General features: G+C 39.5%; 1 protein-coding gene across 1 annotated transcript in view; it reads right to left on the bottom strand.

Annotated features, from left to right (window-relative positions):
• Positions 1–8,002: 8,002 nt before the first annotated feature.
• Positions 8,003–17,122, bottom strand: part of LOC123231279 (integrin alpha-X-like) — a 39,039-nt gene continuing 29,919 nt past the window's right edge. Inside the window, exons 23-30 of the mRNA XM_044657535.1 lie at positions 16,492–16,575; positions 11,985–12,063; positions 11,389–11,499; positions 11,144–11,227; positions 10,817–10,930; positions 9,472–9,573; positions 8,551–8,661; positions 8,003–8,441 (exon numbers count right to left, since the gene is read on the bottom strand). Of these exons, the coding sequence (XP_044513470.1) occupies positions 8,325–8,441; positions 8,551–8,661; positions 9,472–9,573; positions 10,817–10,930; positions 11,144–11,227; positions 11,389–11,499; positions 11,985–12,063; positions 16,492–16,575 (802 nt within the window). The 3' untranslated portion in view covers positions 8,003–8,324. The remainder of the gene's footprint in view (positions 8,442–8,550; positions 8,662–9,471; positions 9,574–10,816; positions 10,931–11,143; positions 11,228–11,388; positions 11,500–11,984; positions 12,064–16,491; positions 16,576–17,122) is intronic.

Below are 17,122 nucleotides of genomic sequence, written 5' to 3'. Positions count from 1 at the left end.
GGAAGGGGGGGGGTTAGGGGGGTAGAGAGTAAGAACATGAATCATGTAACCATGGAAACCATTTTTCTAAAAAAAAATTTAAAAAATTAAAAAAAGAGCTAGGCAATTGGGGTTAAGTGACTTGCCCAGGTTCACATGGCGAGGGGTCAAATTTGAACCTAGGACCTCCTGACTTCAGGCCTGGCACTCTTCCCACTGTGCCTTCTAGCTGCCTCATTACTGGTTTTTAAATTCCTCAGAGTTTGGCTTTGTTTTAGAAAAATTTTCAATTACTTTGTAGTCACTTTCTTTTAGGACAAATTATTTCATTCTTTATCTGTTCATACACATCTTTGTTTATCTTAATTCTCCATTTCCACTTTTTAATTGAATAATTATTTCCCATTTTTAACTTTATATTTTATTTTCCCCCAATTACATGTAAAAATAATTTTTAACATTTTAAAAATTTTGAGTTCTAAATTCTTTTCTCCTCTCACTGAGAAGACAAGCAATTTGTACATGGGTACAATCATGCAAAACATATTTCCATATTGACTGTTGTCCTTTGTATGGAAAGAGGGCCAAAATTTTGGGGTTGATGTATAGTGTGTTCAGTTATGGCTAATCAGTACAATATGGGCTCAGAATGCTCTACCACAGGCCAGGCAGGAGTAGCCAATATGAACATTTGAGATGGAGATATTTCAAAATTTGTGCATCTCATCTTTCTTTTGAGATACTGCAGTTTTGCTTTGCTCTTGGAGCACACAGCCTTCTTTGATATAGCCACACCATGCAGGATGATCCTGTGCCAGTACCTCCCATGTCTCACAATTGATATCAAAGTTCTTTAGAGACATTTGTCTTTGAATTGCTTCTTCTGACTTCTGTGAGAGCACTTGCCTTGTGTTAGCACTCTACAAAATAATCTTTTAGGCAAATGTGTATTTGGCTTTTGAACAACGTGGTCAGCCCAAAGGAATTGTGGTCTCTGCAGTAGATTTTGAATACTTGGCAGTTCAGCTTGAGAAAGAACCTTCAGAAACTATCTTATCTTGCCAGGTCATCTTCAGAATCTTCCTAAGACAACTGAAATGGAAGCAATTCAGTTACCTGGCATGGCAATGGTATACTGTTCAGGTTTCAAAGACATACAACAATGAGGCCAACACAAAAGGCTCTCAGCTTGGTAGATAACCTAAGACCTTTTCTTTCCAACACTTTTGATCAGGACCTGGCAATATATGAGTCAATGTCATCATCTATGTGGATGGTGGAACACATACTGCCATAGTAAGTGAACTTATGCACAACATTCAAAATTTCTCCATTTGCTGTAACCAATGGTCCTACTTATGGTTAGTGTGGTGCTGACTGGTAGAGAACCTCTTCTTGGTATTAACTGTCAGGACAAAATGATTGCAAGTGACAGAGAACTGATCCATGCTCTGTTGCATCTGTCTCTGAGGCAGCATTGAGTGCACAATCATCTACAAATAGAAAGTTGTAGACCAACTGTTCTTCCATTTTAGTCTTGCCTTATAGTCTTTTCACATTAAATAATTTGCCATCAGTGTAGTAGCTAATCTTGATGCTATTATTCCTACATTAGTAATGTGAAAGAGAACAGACAAAAAACAAACTACAATCACAAAACCCAAAGAAACAAGAATAAAGTGTTGTTTTTTTTAACACATATGCTTCAATCTGCATTCAGACTCCACTATTTCTTTCTCTGGAGGTGGCAACATTTTTCATCATGAGTCCTTCAGAATTGTCTTGGATCATTATATTGATTAGAATAGTTGTCATTCATGGTTGATCATTGTACAATATTACTGTTATGGTGTACAAAAGTTTTCCTGGTTCTGTGTACTTAGTTTTGCATCAGTTCATGTAAGTCTTTCCAGGTTTTTCTGAGAGCATCCTGATCATCTTTTTTTTATATGACAATAGTATTCCATCACAATCATATACCACAATTTGTTCAACTATTCCCCAATTGATGAGCATCTTCTCAATTTCCAATTCTTTGCCACTATGAAAAGAATTGCCATAAATATTTTTGGACATATAGGCCCTTTTCCTTTTTGTTTTTCATCTCTGTGATATAGACATAAAAGTGGTATTTTTGGGTCAAAGCATATGGTTTTATAGCCCTTTAGACATAGTTCCAAATTTCTCTCCATAAGGATTGAAATAATTCACAACTATACCAATAGTACATTCATGTCTCAATTTTCCTATATCCCTCCTCCCCTTCCTGCCCCAACATTTGTCATTTTCCTTTTCAGTCATATTAATCAATTTGATTCATGTGGTATGGTACCTCAGGGTTGTTTTAATTTGCATTACTCTCATCCAGCATTGGCAAACCTTTTCAGAGTTTGAGTACCCAGAGGGCAAATTCAAGCTGTCTGTGAGCCCATGCATTACTGGAGAGAGCTGAGGGAGGAAGTGCTCTTTGGACTGCTGGACAGAGGGATGGGGCATGGAAAAAATGTCTTTGGGCACTGGGAAGAGAGAGAACAGAGCAGCTCCCCAAGTGCCAGCTCTGCACATGTGCCACGTCTTCACAAATACTACCTAATCAATGGTGATTTAGAGCATTTTCCTATATGACTATAGATAACTTTGATAACTTCATCTGAAAAATATCTGTTCATATCCTTTCACCATTTATCAAATGGAGAATGATGTAGTCTGATAATTTTGATGCAGTTCTCTCTATATTTAGAAAATGAGGCTATTATCAAAGGAACTTACTGTAAAATTTTTTGTTTGTAATTATTGTGTATTTCTCTTTGTCCTATTTTTCTCCTGTTTATCCTACTCTCTCTTCATTCCCACTGCCCATCCTCAAAAGTGTTTTATTCTTGACTACTACCTCCCCCAATGCACCTTCCTTTCTATCAATCCCATACCCCTTCTTTTATCCTCTTCCCTTCCCATTTTCCTTTATAAAAAGATAGATTTCTATAACCAACTGAGTATATATATTATTCTCTCTTTAAGGCAATTCTCATGAGAGTGAGGTTCAAACTCTTCCCCTCTACTGTAATAGCTTTTATATGAGATAATTTATTCCATTCTACCCCTATCTTCCCCTTCTCCAAATGCATTCCTTTTTCACCCTTGATTTTTTTTTAGATATCATCTCATCATAACCTCCTCACACTCAAGCCCTCTGGCTATGTACATTCCTTCTAATGCACCTAATAATGATAAAGTTCTTAAGTTTTATAGGGTAGATGATGATTCTTAGTTGTAATCCTAGCTTCTTTGTTCTCCAAAATATCATATAAATCTTGGATGATCTTAATTGTGGCTCCATGATATCTGAATTATTTCTTTCTGGCTGCTTCTAATATTTCCTTCTTGACCTGGGAGTTCTTGAATTTTCATTTTTGGTATCTTTTTTTAGGAGGTGATTGGCGGATTCTTCCAATTTCCATTTTACCTTCTGGTTCTGGAATTTGAGTGCAGTCTTCCTTGATAATTTCTTGAAAGATGATATTCAGGCTTTTTTCTTGATCATAGGTTTTAGGTAGTCCAATAATTCTTAAATTGCCTCTTCTTGATTATTTCCCAATGAAATATTTCAGATTTTCTTCTATGTTTTCATTCTTCTGATTTTGTTGCTTTTTTCATGTCTCATGGAGTCATTAGCTTCCACTTGTCCAATCCTAATTTTTAAGTAATTATTTTCTTTAGTGAGCTTGTGTATCTCCTTTTCCATTTAGCCAATTCTACTTTTTAAGAACTTATTTTATTCAGTGAATTTTTGTGCCTCATTTTGTATTTGGCCAATTCCACTTTTTAAGTTCTCCTCTGTGAATTTTTCTGCATCTTTTTATATTTGGCCAATTCTCTTTAAGTATTTTTTCACTTCATTGGATTTTTATGTCCTTTCTTACTATTTGACCTATTCTGCTTTAAAAGGTGTTTTCTTCTATTTTTTGTTTCTCCTTTATCAAATTGTTGATATTTTGTTATCAAACTTTTATTTTCTTGCATCTCTCTCATTTCTTTTCCTAATTTTTCCTCCATTGCTCTTATTTGATTTTTTTTTTAAACCCTTGTACTTCGGTGTATTGTCTCATAGGTGGAAGATTGGTAAGGTTGGGCAATGGGAGTTAAGTGACTTGCCCAGGGTCACACAGCTGGGAAGTGGCTGAGGCCGGGTTTGAACCTAGGACCTCCTGTCTCTAGGCCTGACTCTCACTCCACTGAGCTACCCAGCTGCCCCCTCTTATTTGATTTTAAAAGTCTTTTTAAAAAACTCTTCCAGGAGACCAATTCTTTGAGGCTTTGGATGTAGCAATTTTGACTTGGTTGTCTTCTGAGTTTGTGTTTTGATCTTCCCCATCACAATAATATCTTTATGTAGTCAGGTTCTTTTGTTGTTGCTGATTTGTTCATTTTCCAGCCTATTTCTTGACTTAACTTTATATTAAAGCTGAACTTCAGGGTTTTGGGGGCAGCTCTTTTCAGAGATGGTTATAGGGGTCTGTAAGTTTTCAGTTCTTCCAAAGTGGCATAATGCAAGAGAGAGGTGGGTTTACTACTTTCCTGGTCTGGGCTTTGGTCTGTGAGATTTAAAAAAGACAACAACAAAACAACCCTGAAACTATGACCAGGATCCTATCCCCTTGAAGCTACCATATAAGGTGCTATTACTATTTTTGCATATGTTGGACTTTTGCTTCTGTCTTTGACTTTAGGAATATTACCCAGGGGTGGGAGCAGTGTTTCAAAGGCTGTATGATGCACATAATAGCCTTATTGAACAGCTTAGTCATTTTTCTTCTACAATTTCAACTTGTTATCCAGGGTGGTTGGATCAATTCATGGCTCCATCAGTATATATTAGGGTGCCTGCCTTCCCACAGTCCCTCCAACAATGACTACCCACTTTTGTCACCTTTGACTAAATATTTGGAGAATGAGATACCTCAGAATTACTTTAATTTGCATTTCTCTTTTAGTAATTTGGTGTATGTTTTCATATTCTCCTTTTGAAAACTGTTCATATCTTTTAAGCATTTATTTATTGGAGAATTGCTCTTGATCATATATGTGTCACTTCCTATGTCTACTGGATAGTAGATGTTTATCAGTGATATTTGGTATAAATATTCTCACCCCTTACAATTTCTTTTTCTTTTATTTTCATAAAATTTGTTAAGGACCCACTCATTATTCAAGATATTATTGGTCTTTTTATGTTCATATTTCACTTATTTTTATTGTGGTCTGGTTTCAAACCTAATTTTTTTCTTCTTTTAAAAAAAAACCCTGAATTTCTGTCTTAGTATTATTCTAAGACAGAAGAGTAGAAAGGGCTAGACAACTGGGGCTAAGTGACTTGCCAAGGGTCACACAGCAAGGAAGGGTCTGAGACCAGATTTGATCCCAGGTCCTCTTGACTCCTGTGCTACCTAACTGCCTCCAAAAGCCATTTTTAAGGTTAAATTCGTGCCTAGGATGAGCGGCCCTATCCTCCTTCCCTTAACTGCCCTTTTAGACAAAAGTCTGTCAAATCCCTCCCCTGCTTGTTTTCTGTTTTGGTTGGGATATTGCTTTCAACCAATTACTTATCAGAACAACTGAAAGCAGCTTAATATTTATATTTTAACGGGGGACTTAAAGGCCTTCAAGACTTAAAGGATTGAATGTCCTGATGGAATTTTAAGACACATCATAGACAGGTAAAGAAGATGTTGCAGAGTACTCCTGGCATCTCCCAAGTCATACAACCTACTTCCCAGACTGTTCCTGATCCTGACTAACCACTTCCTTCTTGATCCATACAGTTGAACAGACATACAAACCATCTTCCTTCTGAATCTCATTTTCTTCAGCTGTAAAAGTGTTGTTTTGAGATCAACTTAGAAACATTGTACAACTGTGACTATTTTTATTATTTAATCAATGTGCAAACATTTATTAGGGGCATATTATTTGCCATATGCTGTGCTAGATTTTGGGGCAAGGAATCTTAACATTTTTGGTCTCCTTGTCAACCAGTTGAAGCCTATTAATCTCTTCTCAGAATATTTCTAAGAGCATAAAATAAAATACATAGGATTACAAAGGAATCCATTTAAATTGAAATAATTATCACATTGTTAAAGGGGAAAAAGTTGATGAAATCTAGGTTTAAAAACCCTGCCCAGAAGCAGAGCTAGGTAGCACAATGGATAGAGAATCAGGCTTAGAGTCAGGAGGATGTGGGTTCAAATTTGATCTGTCAGCACTGACACGCATAGTCATTTTCAATGGCATGGGACTGCATGCCGAGGATGGGGGATGAAGTGTAGTGTAGACACGCTGTGCATTATAGAAGACAATTCTACCTATATTAATTTATCTATTTTGGTTTATTAAATAGTTATATGTTACAATTACACATTTTTATTATTTAAACTATAAATATTGCAAAATTATGGTTTTTTCTCAAAGTGACATACCACCCAAGTTATGCTCAGTTTTTTGGTGACTTTTGACACACCAAATTCAAAAGGTTGCCCATCGCTGGCTTAGTCTTTGCTAATCTTTCTCTCTTAAAATAGATATCAAGATGGTTTTTAAAAAGCCAAAACCTTCCTAGTGATGCCAAGACAACAGTGAAGCATAGTCTCTGTCCTCGAAGAATTTTTATTCTAATGAGGAATCAACATGTACAGAATAAACAGAATGGAAACACTTCAAGCAAGAAGAGTGAGTCTGGACAGCTAGACAGCACAGAATATAGCATGCCAGGGCTGGAGTGAGGAGGGCCTGAGTACAAAACTGGCCTCAGATACTTCCTACCGGTGTAACCTTGAGTAAGTCATTTAACCCCAGTTGCCTAGCCCTTACAACTCTTCTGACTTAGAATCCATACTTAGTATTGATTAAGGTTAGTACCAATAAGGGTTAAAAAAAATACCCAAGTTTCCTTAAGCCCCATGATTGTGGGTGGACAGATAAGATTATGGGGACCCAAGAAGCAATAAAGTCATCCTTCCCACATAAGAGTGAAATGTTTCATTTCGATCTTGAGTTCAGATTGTCTGGAACAGGCTCATTCAGAAAGAGCAGAGGAAAATCCTGAGGGAGAATGGCATAGTGGATAAGAGAGATCCAAATATCACCTCAGGGGACTTATAGTTGTGGGACCCCAGGCAAATCGCTTAACTTTTCTCGGCCTCATTTTCTTCTTTAGATAGATAGAATGACTTCTAAGATCCCTTCCAGCTAAGAATGATTTTGTGTTCTGATGGCCTTCAAGAATTAGATTTGTCTAATGAGTTCAACCTAGCTTGAAGAAGAACATGGTGGAAGGACTCTTAGGAAGAAGAGAACAAAGGACTAATCATCTTCCTTTCTTTTCCTAGCCCACTGACCTGTGCTTTTGGGGAACAAATACAAGGTTACTCTGAGTGTTCTGTTGGGATGTGGGGTGAGGAGGTGGGCAGGGGAGGGGGAGCTATATATGGGAAATCACCATTGATGCTGACAGATCAACTCAGTGTCCTGTAATTTTATTTCCTCCTCCCCACTTTTTCCACTTTAGGTAACTGGTGCAAAAAGTTACTTGTCCCCACTTCAAGAGTGACTGATCAGAACAACCCTTTCAGTCCTCAAATAAATACCCCTGGAGGCGTTAGCCAGTGTTCCCCAACTTCTGGGAAATTCACTGTTTCTATTTCTACACTGTTTCTACAGTCACTGTTTCTAATTCTTAGAACGCGTATGGTATTATTTTTTAGTTTGGGGAAAAATTAACTCAGCTTTCCAATGGAAAATCAAGAGAGTTTAACACTGATGATAATTTAGTAGCAATGAGGGAAATAGGAAATCCTTTCCTGAGACAAAGATTTCTGGCCCTCACAGCTGGGAACCTTGTGCCTAGTGACTCTTCTCTTTCCTATCTATGCCTGCCCACCCTCCACACTGACAGGATCAACCCACTTTCAGTCACCCCCATCACTTTATTTAATTTATTTTCCATTAGAAAGGGAAGGGGAAAAGACTCAATATATTTAAACACAACAATGATGGTTCTCGTAGCCCTTTAACCTACCAGTCCCCAAAGTAGGGTTTCCAGGCTAGAGAACTGGAGGGTTGACTCATAGACAAGAGGATCCATTCAAACATACCAAAATAACAGTGCTTCTCAGGAAGTGCGACAAGTCTGTTAAGCCCTGTGAGTGTTGTCATATAAAGGACTTGGTCCCAGGGCTAGCCTGATATGAAAGAGTTTTTACAAATAGCCCAACAAATGGCTGTTATCTCAGGCCTAGCTTTGTCCAGGGAAAGGCAGGGCTGAGACTCTACCCCAAGAGAAACAGGCCCTAGGTGAATGTGGCGTTTGCATCGGGAGCTGTGGGCCCAGATTCTTCTTTTTTCAGAGCAACATCTTCAGCTTCATTTTTCATCATGTTCTTATACTGACGTTTGAAGAAACCAAGCTATGTGGGGCACACAAGGAAGTAGAGTCAGGAAGGACAAGTCTGGGGGAGCAAAGGGAAATTAGAAGCTTGGGAAAAGTCAGATGGTGGGGCTGGGGAGAAATCTCACCTTATACAGTACAGTTGTGATGAGAGCCAGGAGCAGGAGTCCTCCTACGGTGCTCCCCAAAATGAGGGGAATGGGATCATGGATCTCATACTGTTCCACCACTGTCTCTATCTGGTTTGGGGAGAAGGTAGTAATCAATCAATGAATCAACATTTATTCAGGATCTACTATTGCCAAATATTATACTAACCTAATCCATTCCATTAGAAAGGATCAGATTTGCTGACATACCTCATTCTCATCTTGGTTAATAATAATAGCTAACATTTATATAATGCTTAAAGGCTTGGGGAGTTCTTTACAAAGATTATCTCATTTGATCCTTACAACAAGCCTGAGATGGGGAGAGGTGCTATTATTAGCCCCATTTTACAAATGAGGAAACTAAAGTCAATTTTGCCCAAAGTCACATAGTAAGTATCTGAGGTCAGATTTGTACTTGTCTCCCTGACTCTGCCTTTGTAGGGAGGCTAAATGGTACAACAGAGTGCCAAGCCTAGAGACTGGAATACTCATCTCCCTGAGTTCAAATCTGGTCTTGGACACTTAGTAGCTGTGTGATCCTGGGCAAGTCATTTAGCCCTTTTTGCTTCAGTTTCCTCATCTGCAAAATGAGCTGGAGAAGGAAATGGCCAACCACTTCCAGTATCTTTGCCAAGAAAAACACAAATAGGATCATGAAGGGTCAGATACAAATGAAAAATGATTCAACTCCTTGACTCTAGGTCCAGTGTACCAAATGAGCCTCCAACCACATTTTTTCCTGGGACCCCTGGGACCTACCCCTATGTAGAAGTAGACCTATGGAGACATCCACTTTTTATTGTATGCTCCCAAACTTAAGCAAAAAAGCCCACTAAACACCAACTTTTGTTACACTAAGAAAGATTTGTGGGCCTTATTGGCTCCACGGTCAATCACCTCGGTTCTTAAAAAGGCCTCTTGTCCCGGAAGCTGGGAATACTTCAATTTATTGAAAATAATTTCAGCTGAACTCATGAATGATAGCTTCTTCTGCAGAGTCTGCCAAAGAGAGGAAGGAAGGCGGAAGTAGCTGGTTCTAGGGCAGCCACAGAGCAGGGGAAAGGTGTCTGCTTTGGGGTGGAGAGCATCAACATCTGAGGGGGACCACGAAGCTGATTGGGAACTAGGACCTTTGGGAAGCAGCACAGGCATGAGTAGAGATATTTAACTTCTTTTTGTGTCATGGACACCTCTGTCAGCCTGATGAAACCTGTGAACTCCTCAGAATAATATTTTTAAATGCACAAAACAAAATACATAGGATTACAATTATATTGGAATATAGTTATCAAAATATTTTAAAATATATTAAAAAACAAGTTCTAGAGTCACCTATCACTCACATATTTACTAAAATTAAGACCCATCATACTGTAAATTCTTTGAGGGCGAAGACTGCTTTTTGCCTCTTTTTTTATATCTCCTGACCACTTAATGGCACCCTTACTGGCACATAGTAGGCACTTTTTATTGATGGATTAATTAAATATTATGCACGAGGTCATGAGAAGTAGTTGTATCTCTGTATCCCTACCACTGTCTTTGGCACATTGACACTTAATAGATACATGTTGATTGAGGGAAAAAAAAAATCACAACATTCAGATTAAGAATCCTTGATCTACTGCATGAACTGATGCAGAGTGAATTAAGCAGAAACGGGTAAACATTGTGCACAGTAACAGTAATATTGTATGATGATCAACTAACCATGAAAGACAAGACAATTAACTTCTCTCAGCAATACAATGATTTGGGATAATTCTGAAGGATTTGTGACAAAGAATGCTATCCACCTCCAGGGGAAGAACTATTAAGAGTCAGATGCCAATCAAAGCAGACTTTCACATTAGTCTATTTATGGTTTTACATTGAGGTTTGGGTTCTATAGTAGTATTAGCTTCCAGCAATGATCAATCAAGTTGCATATCATCTCTGAGAGTGGGGAGGGAAGAGGGGGGAGGGAGACAATTTGGATCTTATAATTTTGGAAAATGTATGTTGGAAATTGTTAATATATAGAATTGGGAAAATAAAATACCTTTGAATAAAAAAAGAATCCTTGGTCTAGAAGAGTCATAGGACCTGGGTTCAAATATGTCCTCTATTGCTTACTACCTGTGGAACCTCCTAGGTTCTCAGTTATCTCATTTGTAAAATAAAGGCATCGGCATCAGATGTCCTCTGTTGTCCCTCCCAGTTCTAGAGCCATATTCCTACATCCCTCCTGCCCCCCTCATACCTGGCTGACCCAGTCAAAGGTCAAATTGCCTTTAATGGTGAAGTCTAACTCCTCTTGGATGTTGAAGGTGGAGATATCACAGATAATTTTCAAGCAGACAGCAATGGAGCAGTTCTGGAAAAGGAAGAAGATTAGGTTCTGAAGGAGGAAGATTTAGAGTTTGGGGCTTAAAACAGTATTGACTTCTTTTTAGTTTGGGGTTAGAGAGTAGTGACAGTTGGATATGAGTCAGAGACATCTCTGAGGTAGAATAACAACCACTGAATATAATGTAGAACTTTTATGTTCTCCTAACAAATTGGGAATAACTCAGATATCCATCCTCACCAGCACTGGGGTCTTCTGAATGTGGGTCAGGAAGTCAGAGTGACTGGGTTCTTTAATCTCTGGGGCACAATTAATTGAGGAATCCTAGGGAGAAAAAAAATCAGACAAAGAGGCAAGGTCTTTAGTGTGAAATGGGAGATTGAGAACTCACAAGGTATGAGTTGGGCGTGGGGGGAGGGAGACAGTGGTCCATTTCAAAGAAGGGACATGAGAAGTTAACTCTTGCATCTGATCCAAAGGAGTACCTGGGGGTGTATGATGATGCCAGTCCAGTTCCACACAGACACCTTATTAAATTTCATGGGGACCCAGAAGTTGATATGGATGGGAAGGTCCCTCTGTCCCAGGTTATTCACCTGAAGAAAGGATGGAAAGCAATGTTTTGAACCCTGCCCTCTCCTTGTTTTTTCCTCAAATTATGCCATATCCTGTTTCCACTCCCCAACCCATGACATTTTGTACCTAAGTACAGCCAAAACCCACTGAAACCAAGCCTGAGATTAATTCAATGGGGAGACGGGGTGAGGTATGGAATGTGGCATAAAATATATCCTACCACTGATATATTTAGGCTGAAAGATGGTAGGTAGCCCATGCTCCAGAGGGACCTGACCCCATCATGGAAGGAGGGGAGCTAAGAGTGAAGGATGCCACTCTCAGAGTGGGAGCAGAGGGTAGTTTTCCCCTATGTCCCTGGAGGACTGAGAGGCAAGGAAGTATCTTCACTCCCTGTCTCTGCCATGGGGTAAAGCCCTATATTTGTTCCATTCTAGTTCGGGTTCTCCTTAATCACTATATCCCTCCAAGATACCAGGGCTTGGGGCCCCCCCAAGTTCCTCACTCGGTATTTGTACTCAGTAATGTTACTTTGCTTCATTTCTGAAACTGAGAAGTTGAGATATTTTGTAGAATCTTCAATGCTGGTGAAAAAAAGAAAGGATTAATGGAATAAATTAACACCATGGAGAGCCCCACAATAAGCTTCAGGCTGAACAAACTGAGTCAGGTTTGTGATTAGTTAGTCAATGTATAGGCAGAATTTCTAGAGGAACAACTAATCTGGCCCCCACAGAGGGGAAGTGACTTGTTGAAAGACACATTTGTGGTAGTGGGGCTGATGAGACTCTAATGTGAATTGGAGGAAGGATTGTTGTTCAGTTATATCTGATTCTGTTGTAACCTCATTTGGGGTGTTCTTGGTGGAAGACACTGGAGTGACTTGACATTTCCTTCTCTAGCTCATTTTATAGATGGGGAAACTGAGGCAAAGAGGGTTAAGTTATTTGTCCAGGGTCACAAAGCTAATAATTATCTGATGCCAGATTTGATGAGTCTTCCTGATTCCAGACCAGGTGTTCTATCCATTGTGCCACCTAGCTTCCCCTATATATAAAATAAGGATAGCAAAGAGTCCTGCACTGAGCACTCGCACTCTATTTCAGATGGGCACTAACTTGCTGTGTCATATTGGCCAAGTTCATTCCCCCTTTGGATTTCCCAGTTTCCTACTCTGTAAAATGAAGGATCTGGACTTTATCTTTTCTAATATAAATGCCAGTTCATAAATTAGAATTTATGGGGTCCTAGGAGTCCAAGACAAAAGCTGACATATACTTAGTTAATAAAAACTGACTTCTACATGGTTTTTTAAAGGCTGCAAAGCATTTTAATAGTAGCTAACATTTATATAGTGCCTACTGTGTGCCAGGCACTATGCTAAGCACTTTACAAATATCACATTTGATCTTCACAACAAGCCTGGGAGGTAGGTGCTGTTATAAATTTCCATTTTACAGTTTATGGAAACTGAATCAGGAAGGTAAAATGACTTTCACAGGGTCACACAGCAGGGAAATATCTGGGGCTAGATTTTAAACTTAGGTCCTCCCAACTCCAGGCCTATCGTTCTATCCACTGTGCTGCCTAACTGCCCCTGGATTTGATGATTTCTTAGACCCTTTCAGGTCCTTAGTCAATGCCCTCCACCCCCAACCTATTGCTCAAAGCCTGCAGCTAATCGCCCTTCCTTGAGCTTTTCACACTTCTGATCCCCAGGGCTTTGCTCAAGCCCTTCCTTTTCTTCTGCTACCATGAAAATCAAACCATTGACCACATCCTCCTCTGTACTCCCCTCTCACCTCAACCAAAAGAGCTTTTAGAAAAGGTCATATCTTATTAACTGGCAGATTTTCCTTTCAGAGACCTTTTACGGGCAGAGCAAGGCTTGCCAAAAGTATGTGATATGATGGTGAACTCAATGTGACTCCAGGATTGTGCAAATCTGTATGTTCATTGACAGTATCTTGTGTATAAAATTAAAGTATAATGGTATGTTGGGGCAGCTAGGTGGCCCAGTGGATAGTGAACCAAGGCTGGAGACAGGAGGTCCTAGGTTCTAATTTGGCCTCAGACACTGCCTAGCTGTGTGACTCTGGGCTAGTCACTTAACCTCTGTTGCCTAACCCTTACCACTCTTCTGCCTTGGAACTAATACTTGAGATTGATTCTAAGAACATAAGAGTTCCTATATCTATCTTTCCATTTATCTGTTTATCTATCTCTCCCTCTATCTATTCATCTATTTATCTGTCTATCCATCCATCCATCTATCCGTCTGTCTATCCATCTGTCTATCTATCTATCTATCTATCTATCTATCTATCTATCTATCTATCTATCTATCTATCTATTTGTCTGTCTGTCTGTCTGTCTGTCCGTCCGTCTGTCTATCTATCTATCTTTTTATCTATCTTTCCATCTATTTGTCTATCTATCCAAATATATATAAATAAAATGACATATTACAGTGCCTGTCAGCTTCAAGATTGCATATGGAAAGGGATAAATATGAATATGAAAGGTTTGATGTATAAGGAAATAGTTCCAGAGGGACACTGTAAGCAGACATACTTGAGGGAAGAAGGCATTAATGGAACTGGAACAGTAGCTTCACCAGCAGTTACCCAAGTTACAGAAGGCAGCTGTGTCCCAAGGCCCGGTACACTTAAAAATTGAACCAGTGTTTTAAAAATTCTGATTATATGCTAGGCTAGAGGCACTGTGGCTTAAATGGAAGAGGGCTGGTAACCTGGGTTCAACCTAGGCAAGTCACTCAATCTCTCAGAGCCCTAGGCTTGAGATCCTCTATTAATAGAGTATCAGTTTCAGAATGAATGTTGATCTGCACTAGGAGAGAGAATTTTCGATACTGATAAAATTACAAGTCCAATCCATAAAAACCAAACCCAAACCAACCAAGTAAACCTATGAAAGACCTATATGAAGCACTAAGAATCCAAAGACAAACATGAAATAGTCTTTTTCCTCCAGGAACTACACAATGCAGATGTTCAATAAATATTTGTTGATTTGATCTGATTTATTGCCACTCCTTTGCTCAACAACTTTCCATGAGTCCCATTGCCTACCGTCTCTTTTTTTAAGCCTTTACCTTATGTCTTAGAGTTGGTGGTGTCTAACTGCATATTGGAGCATACTTTTAAAAACTTTCTCAAAAAGCAAACTCTTATCTTTTGTCTTAGAATTAATACAGTATATTGGTTCCGAGGTAGAGGAGTGATAACGGCTAGGCAATGGGGATTGAGTGACTTGCTCAGGACTACTCAGCTAGGAAGTATCTGAGGTCAGATTTGAACCCAGGAGCTCCTATCCCTGGGCTTGGTCCACTGCCCCACCTACCATCTCTTTTGAACTCTTCCATCTGGCTTTCAAGGACCCTAGTATTCTGGCAGCTAGATGGTACAGTCTGGTCCTGGGCCTAGAGTCAGGAAGACCTGAGGAGTTCACAGTTCCAAATACTTACTAGTTGTGTGACCCTGAGCAAAGCAGTTAATTGCTGTTTGCCTCAGGTTCCTCATCTGTAAAATGAGGGGTGATAAATAGCACCCACCTAACTCCATGGCTACAAGGATCAGATAACACTTATAACGTATCTGGCACTACAAAAATATTAGTTATTATTATACACCTGACTTGCCCCTCAACTTTTACAGCTCTCAAACTCCTCAGTGTTTTGTGGTCAAAACCCAAACAGACAAAGAAATAAAAACTCCTCAGTCAGAGTCCCTCTACTCCAGCCTGCCTGGGGTCTTCATTGCCCTCTTCAAACACCATGTTGTCTTTCTCTTCCATATGCCCTCCCTTCTGCCTGGCCATTGCCAAGACCCAGCTCAAGTCCCCCGTTCTCTACAAGTGATATCATACTTAAGATACAGACTGGCTTGGTCTTTCTCAGAACTCTCAGGGAATGTGAACTGAGGAGTTGACACTCATTATCTTCTGTCTTTTTCTCTCTCTCGTTTTAGATTTGATTTGCACCACTAATTTGTAAAGGTAATAACAGCAGGGGTAGAGGTTGTGTCTTTTCCTTCTGTTGCTAGTCTGAGCAGAAATGAACTAAACTAATTTTGGTGTCATGGAAAGAACCCTGGCTTTAGAACCACGAGAGCTAGATTTGAGTCTTGGCTTTCCCATTTATCTGTGTGACCTTGAACCGATCACTTTTTCTGAGGCTCAATGTCCTCATCTATAAAATGGGAGAGGCAGCCGGGTAAGAAGCTGGATAGAATGCTGGACCTGGGGTCAGGAAGAACTGAGTTCAAATCTGGCCTCAGATACTTCCTTGCTCTGTGACCTTGGGCAAGATACTTAATCCTATTTGCCTCAGTTTCTTCATTTGTAAAATGAACTGGAGAAGGAAATGGCAAACCACCTTAGTATCTTTGCCAAGAAAATTCCAAGTGAAGTCAAGAAGACTGAAGTGACAACAAAAGCATTAGCTATCTCAGAGCAGCTAAGTGGTGGCAATGGATAGAGTGCCAGACCTAGAGTCAGGAAGATTCATTCATCTTCCTGAGATCAAATCTGGCCTTAGACACACTTACTAGCTTTTTGACCCTGGGCAAGTCACTTCACCCTGCTTGCCTCAGTTTCCTTATCTGTAAAAATGAGCTGGAGAATGAAATAGAAAAACCATTCCAGAAAACCCCAAAAGGAAGTCAGATACAACTGAAACAACTAAACAACCAAATAAATACTTAGGTGCCTTTCACCGACTCTAGCTGTTGTGAGAACGAAATGAGGCCATATACTTTGCATAGTTTTAGTGCTAAATCAATATCATCTTGATATGCTGCTGCTTCACCTAAAAGGAGATCTGTAAATGTGAGCCATTGCTGTTGCTGGCACTCCATTATGCAGTCCTGATTAGCGTGATCTCCTAACATGAAGGACAGTAATAAAATAATATTAATGTAAAAGGGCAGCTCCTATCAGGCTTAGGAAGGAAGCCTCTGAGTGACTGAATATTAGAGAATAGCTGGTGGTACCTCTTAATCACCACGTAGGTAGCATATTTCACTGGCAGTTTCAGCTGGAAGACGTTTTTACTGGTCATAGGCGTGTTGTTCTCACTGCAAAAAAAGAGAAAGGAGATCATTTGGGAAGGGACCACAGAGGAGAATGCTTTCATGTTTTAAGGAGGATGAACTGTCCTAAAGTCAAATCAAGAAGCATTAATTAAGGAGCAGCCGGGTGGCTCAGTGGATAGAAAGCCAGACTTGGAGGTCCTGGGTTCAAATTTGGCTTCAGACACTTCCTAGCTGTGTGAATCTGATCAAGTCACTTAATCCCCATTGCCCAGCCCTTGCTACTCTTCTGTCTTAGAATTGATATTTAATATTTCATTTTGTATATTTGATATTTAGTATCAGTTCTAAGATAGAAGATAAGAGTTTTTTTAAGCAGTTATTCATTGCCTACTATGTGTCAGGCACTGTGCTGAATTCTGGGGATACAGTGACAGGCAAAAATAATCCTTGCCCTCAGGAAGCGGATGATCTAATGGTAAAGAAGATATGGAAGCAGATACTAAGGGAAGCATTAAAAAATGAAAAGCAAACACGTATATGAAGGAGTTGAGGGGTCCAGGGGAAAAAGAAATCGGTTTTTATAGGTCAG

Source organism: Gracilinanus agilis, chromosome 1 (assembly GCF_016433145.1).
Source record: "Gracilinanus agilis isolate LMUSP501 chromosome 1, AgileGrace, whole genome shotgun sequence".
In the NCBI taxonomy this organism is placed as follows: Eukaryota; Metazoa; Chordata; class Mammalia; order Didelphimorphia; family Didelphidae; genus Gracilinanus; species Gracilinanus agilis.
Note: the sequence above shows the minus strand (reverse complement) of the source record. Positions and strands in the feature narration are given on the sequence as shown.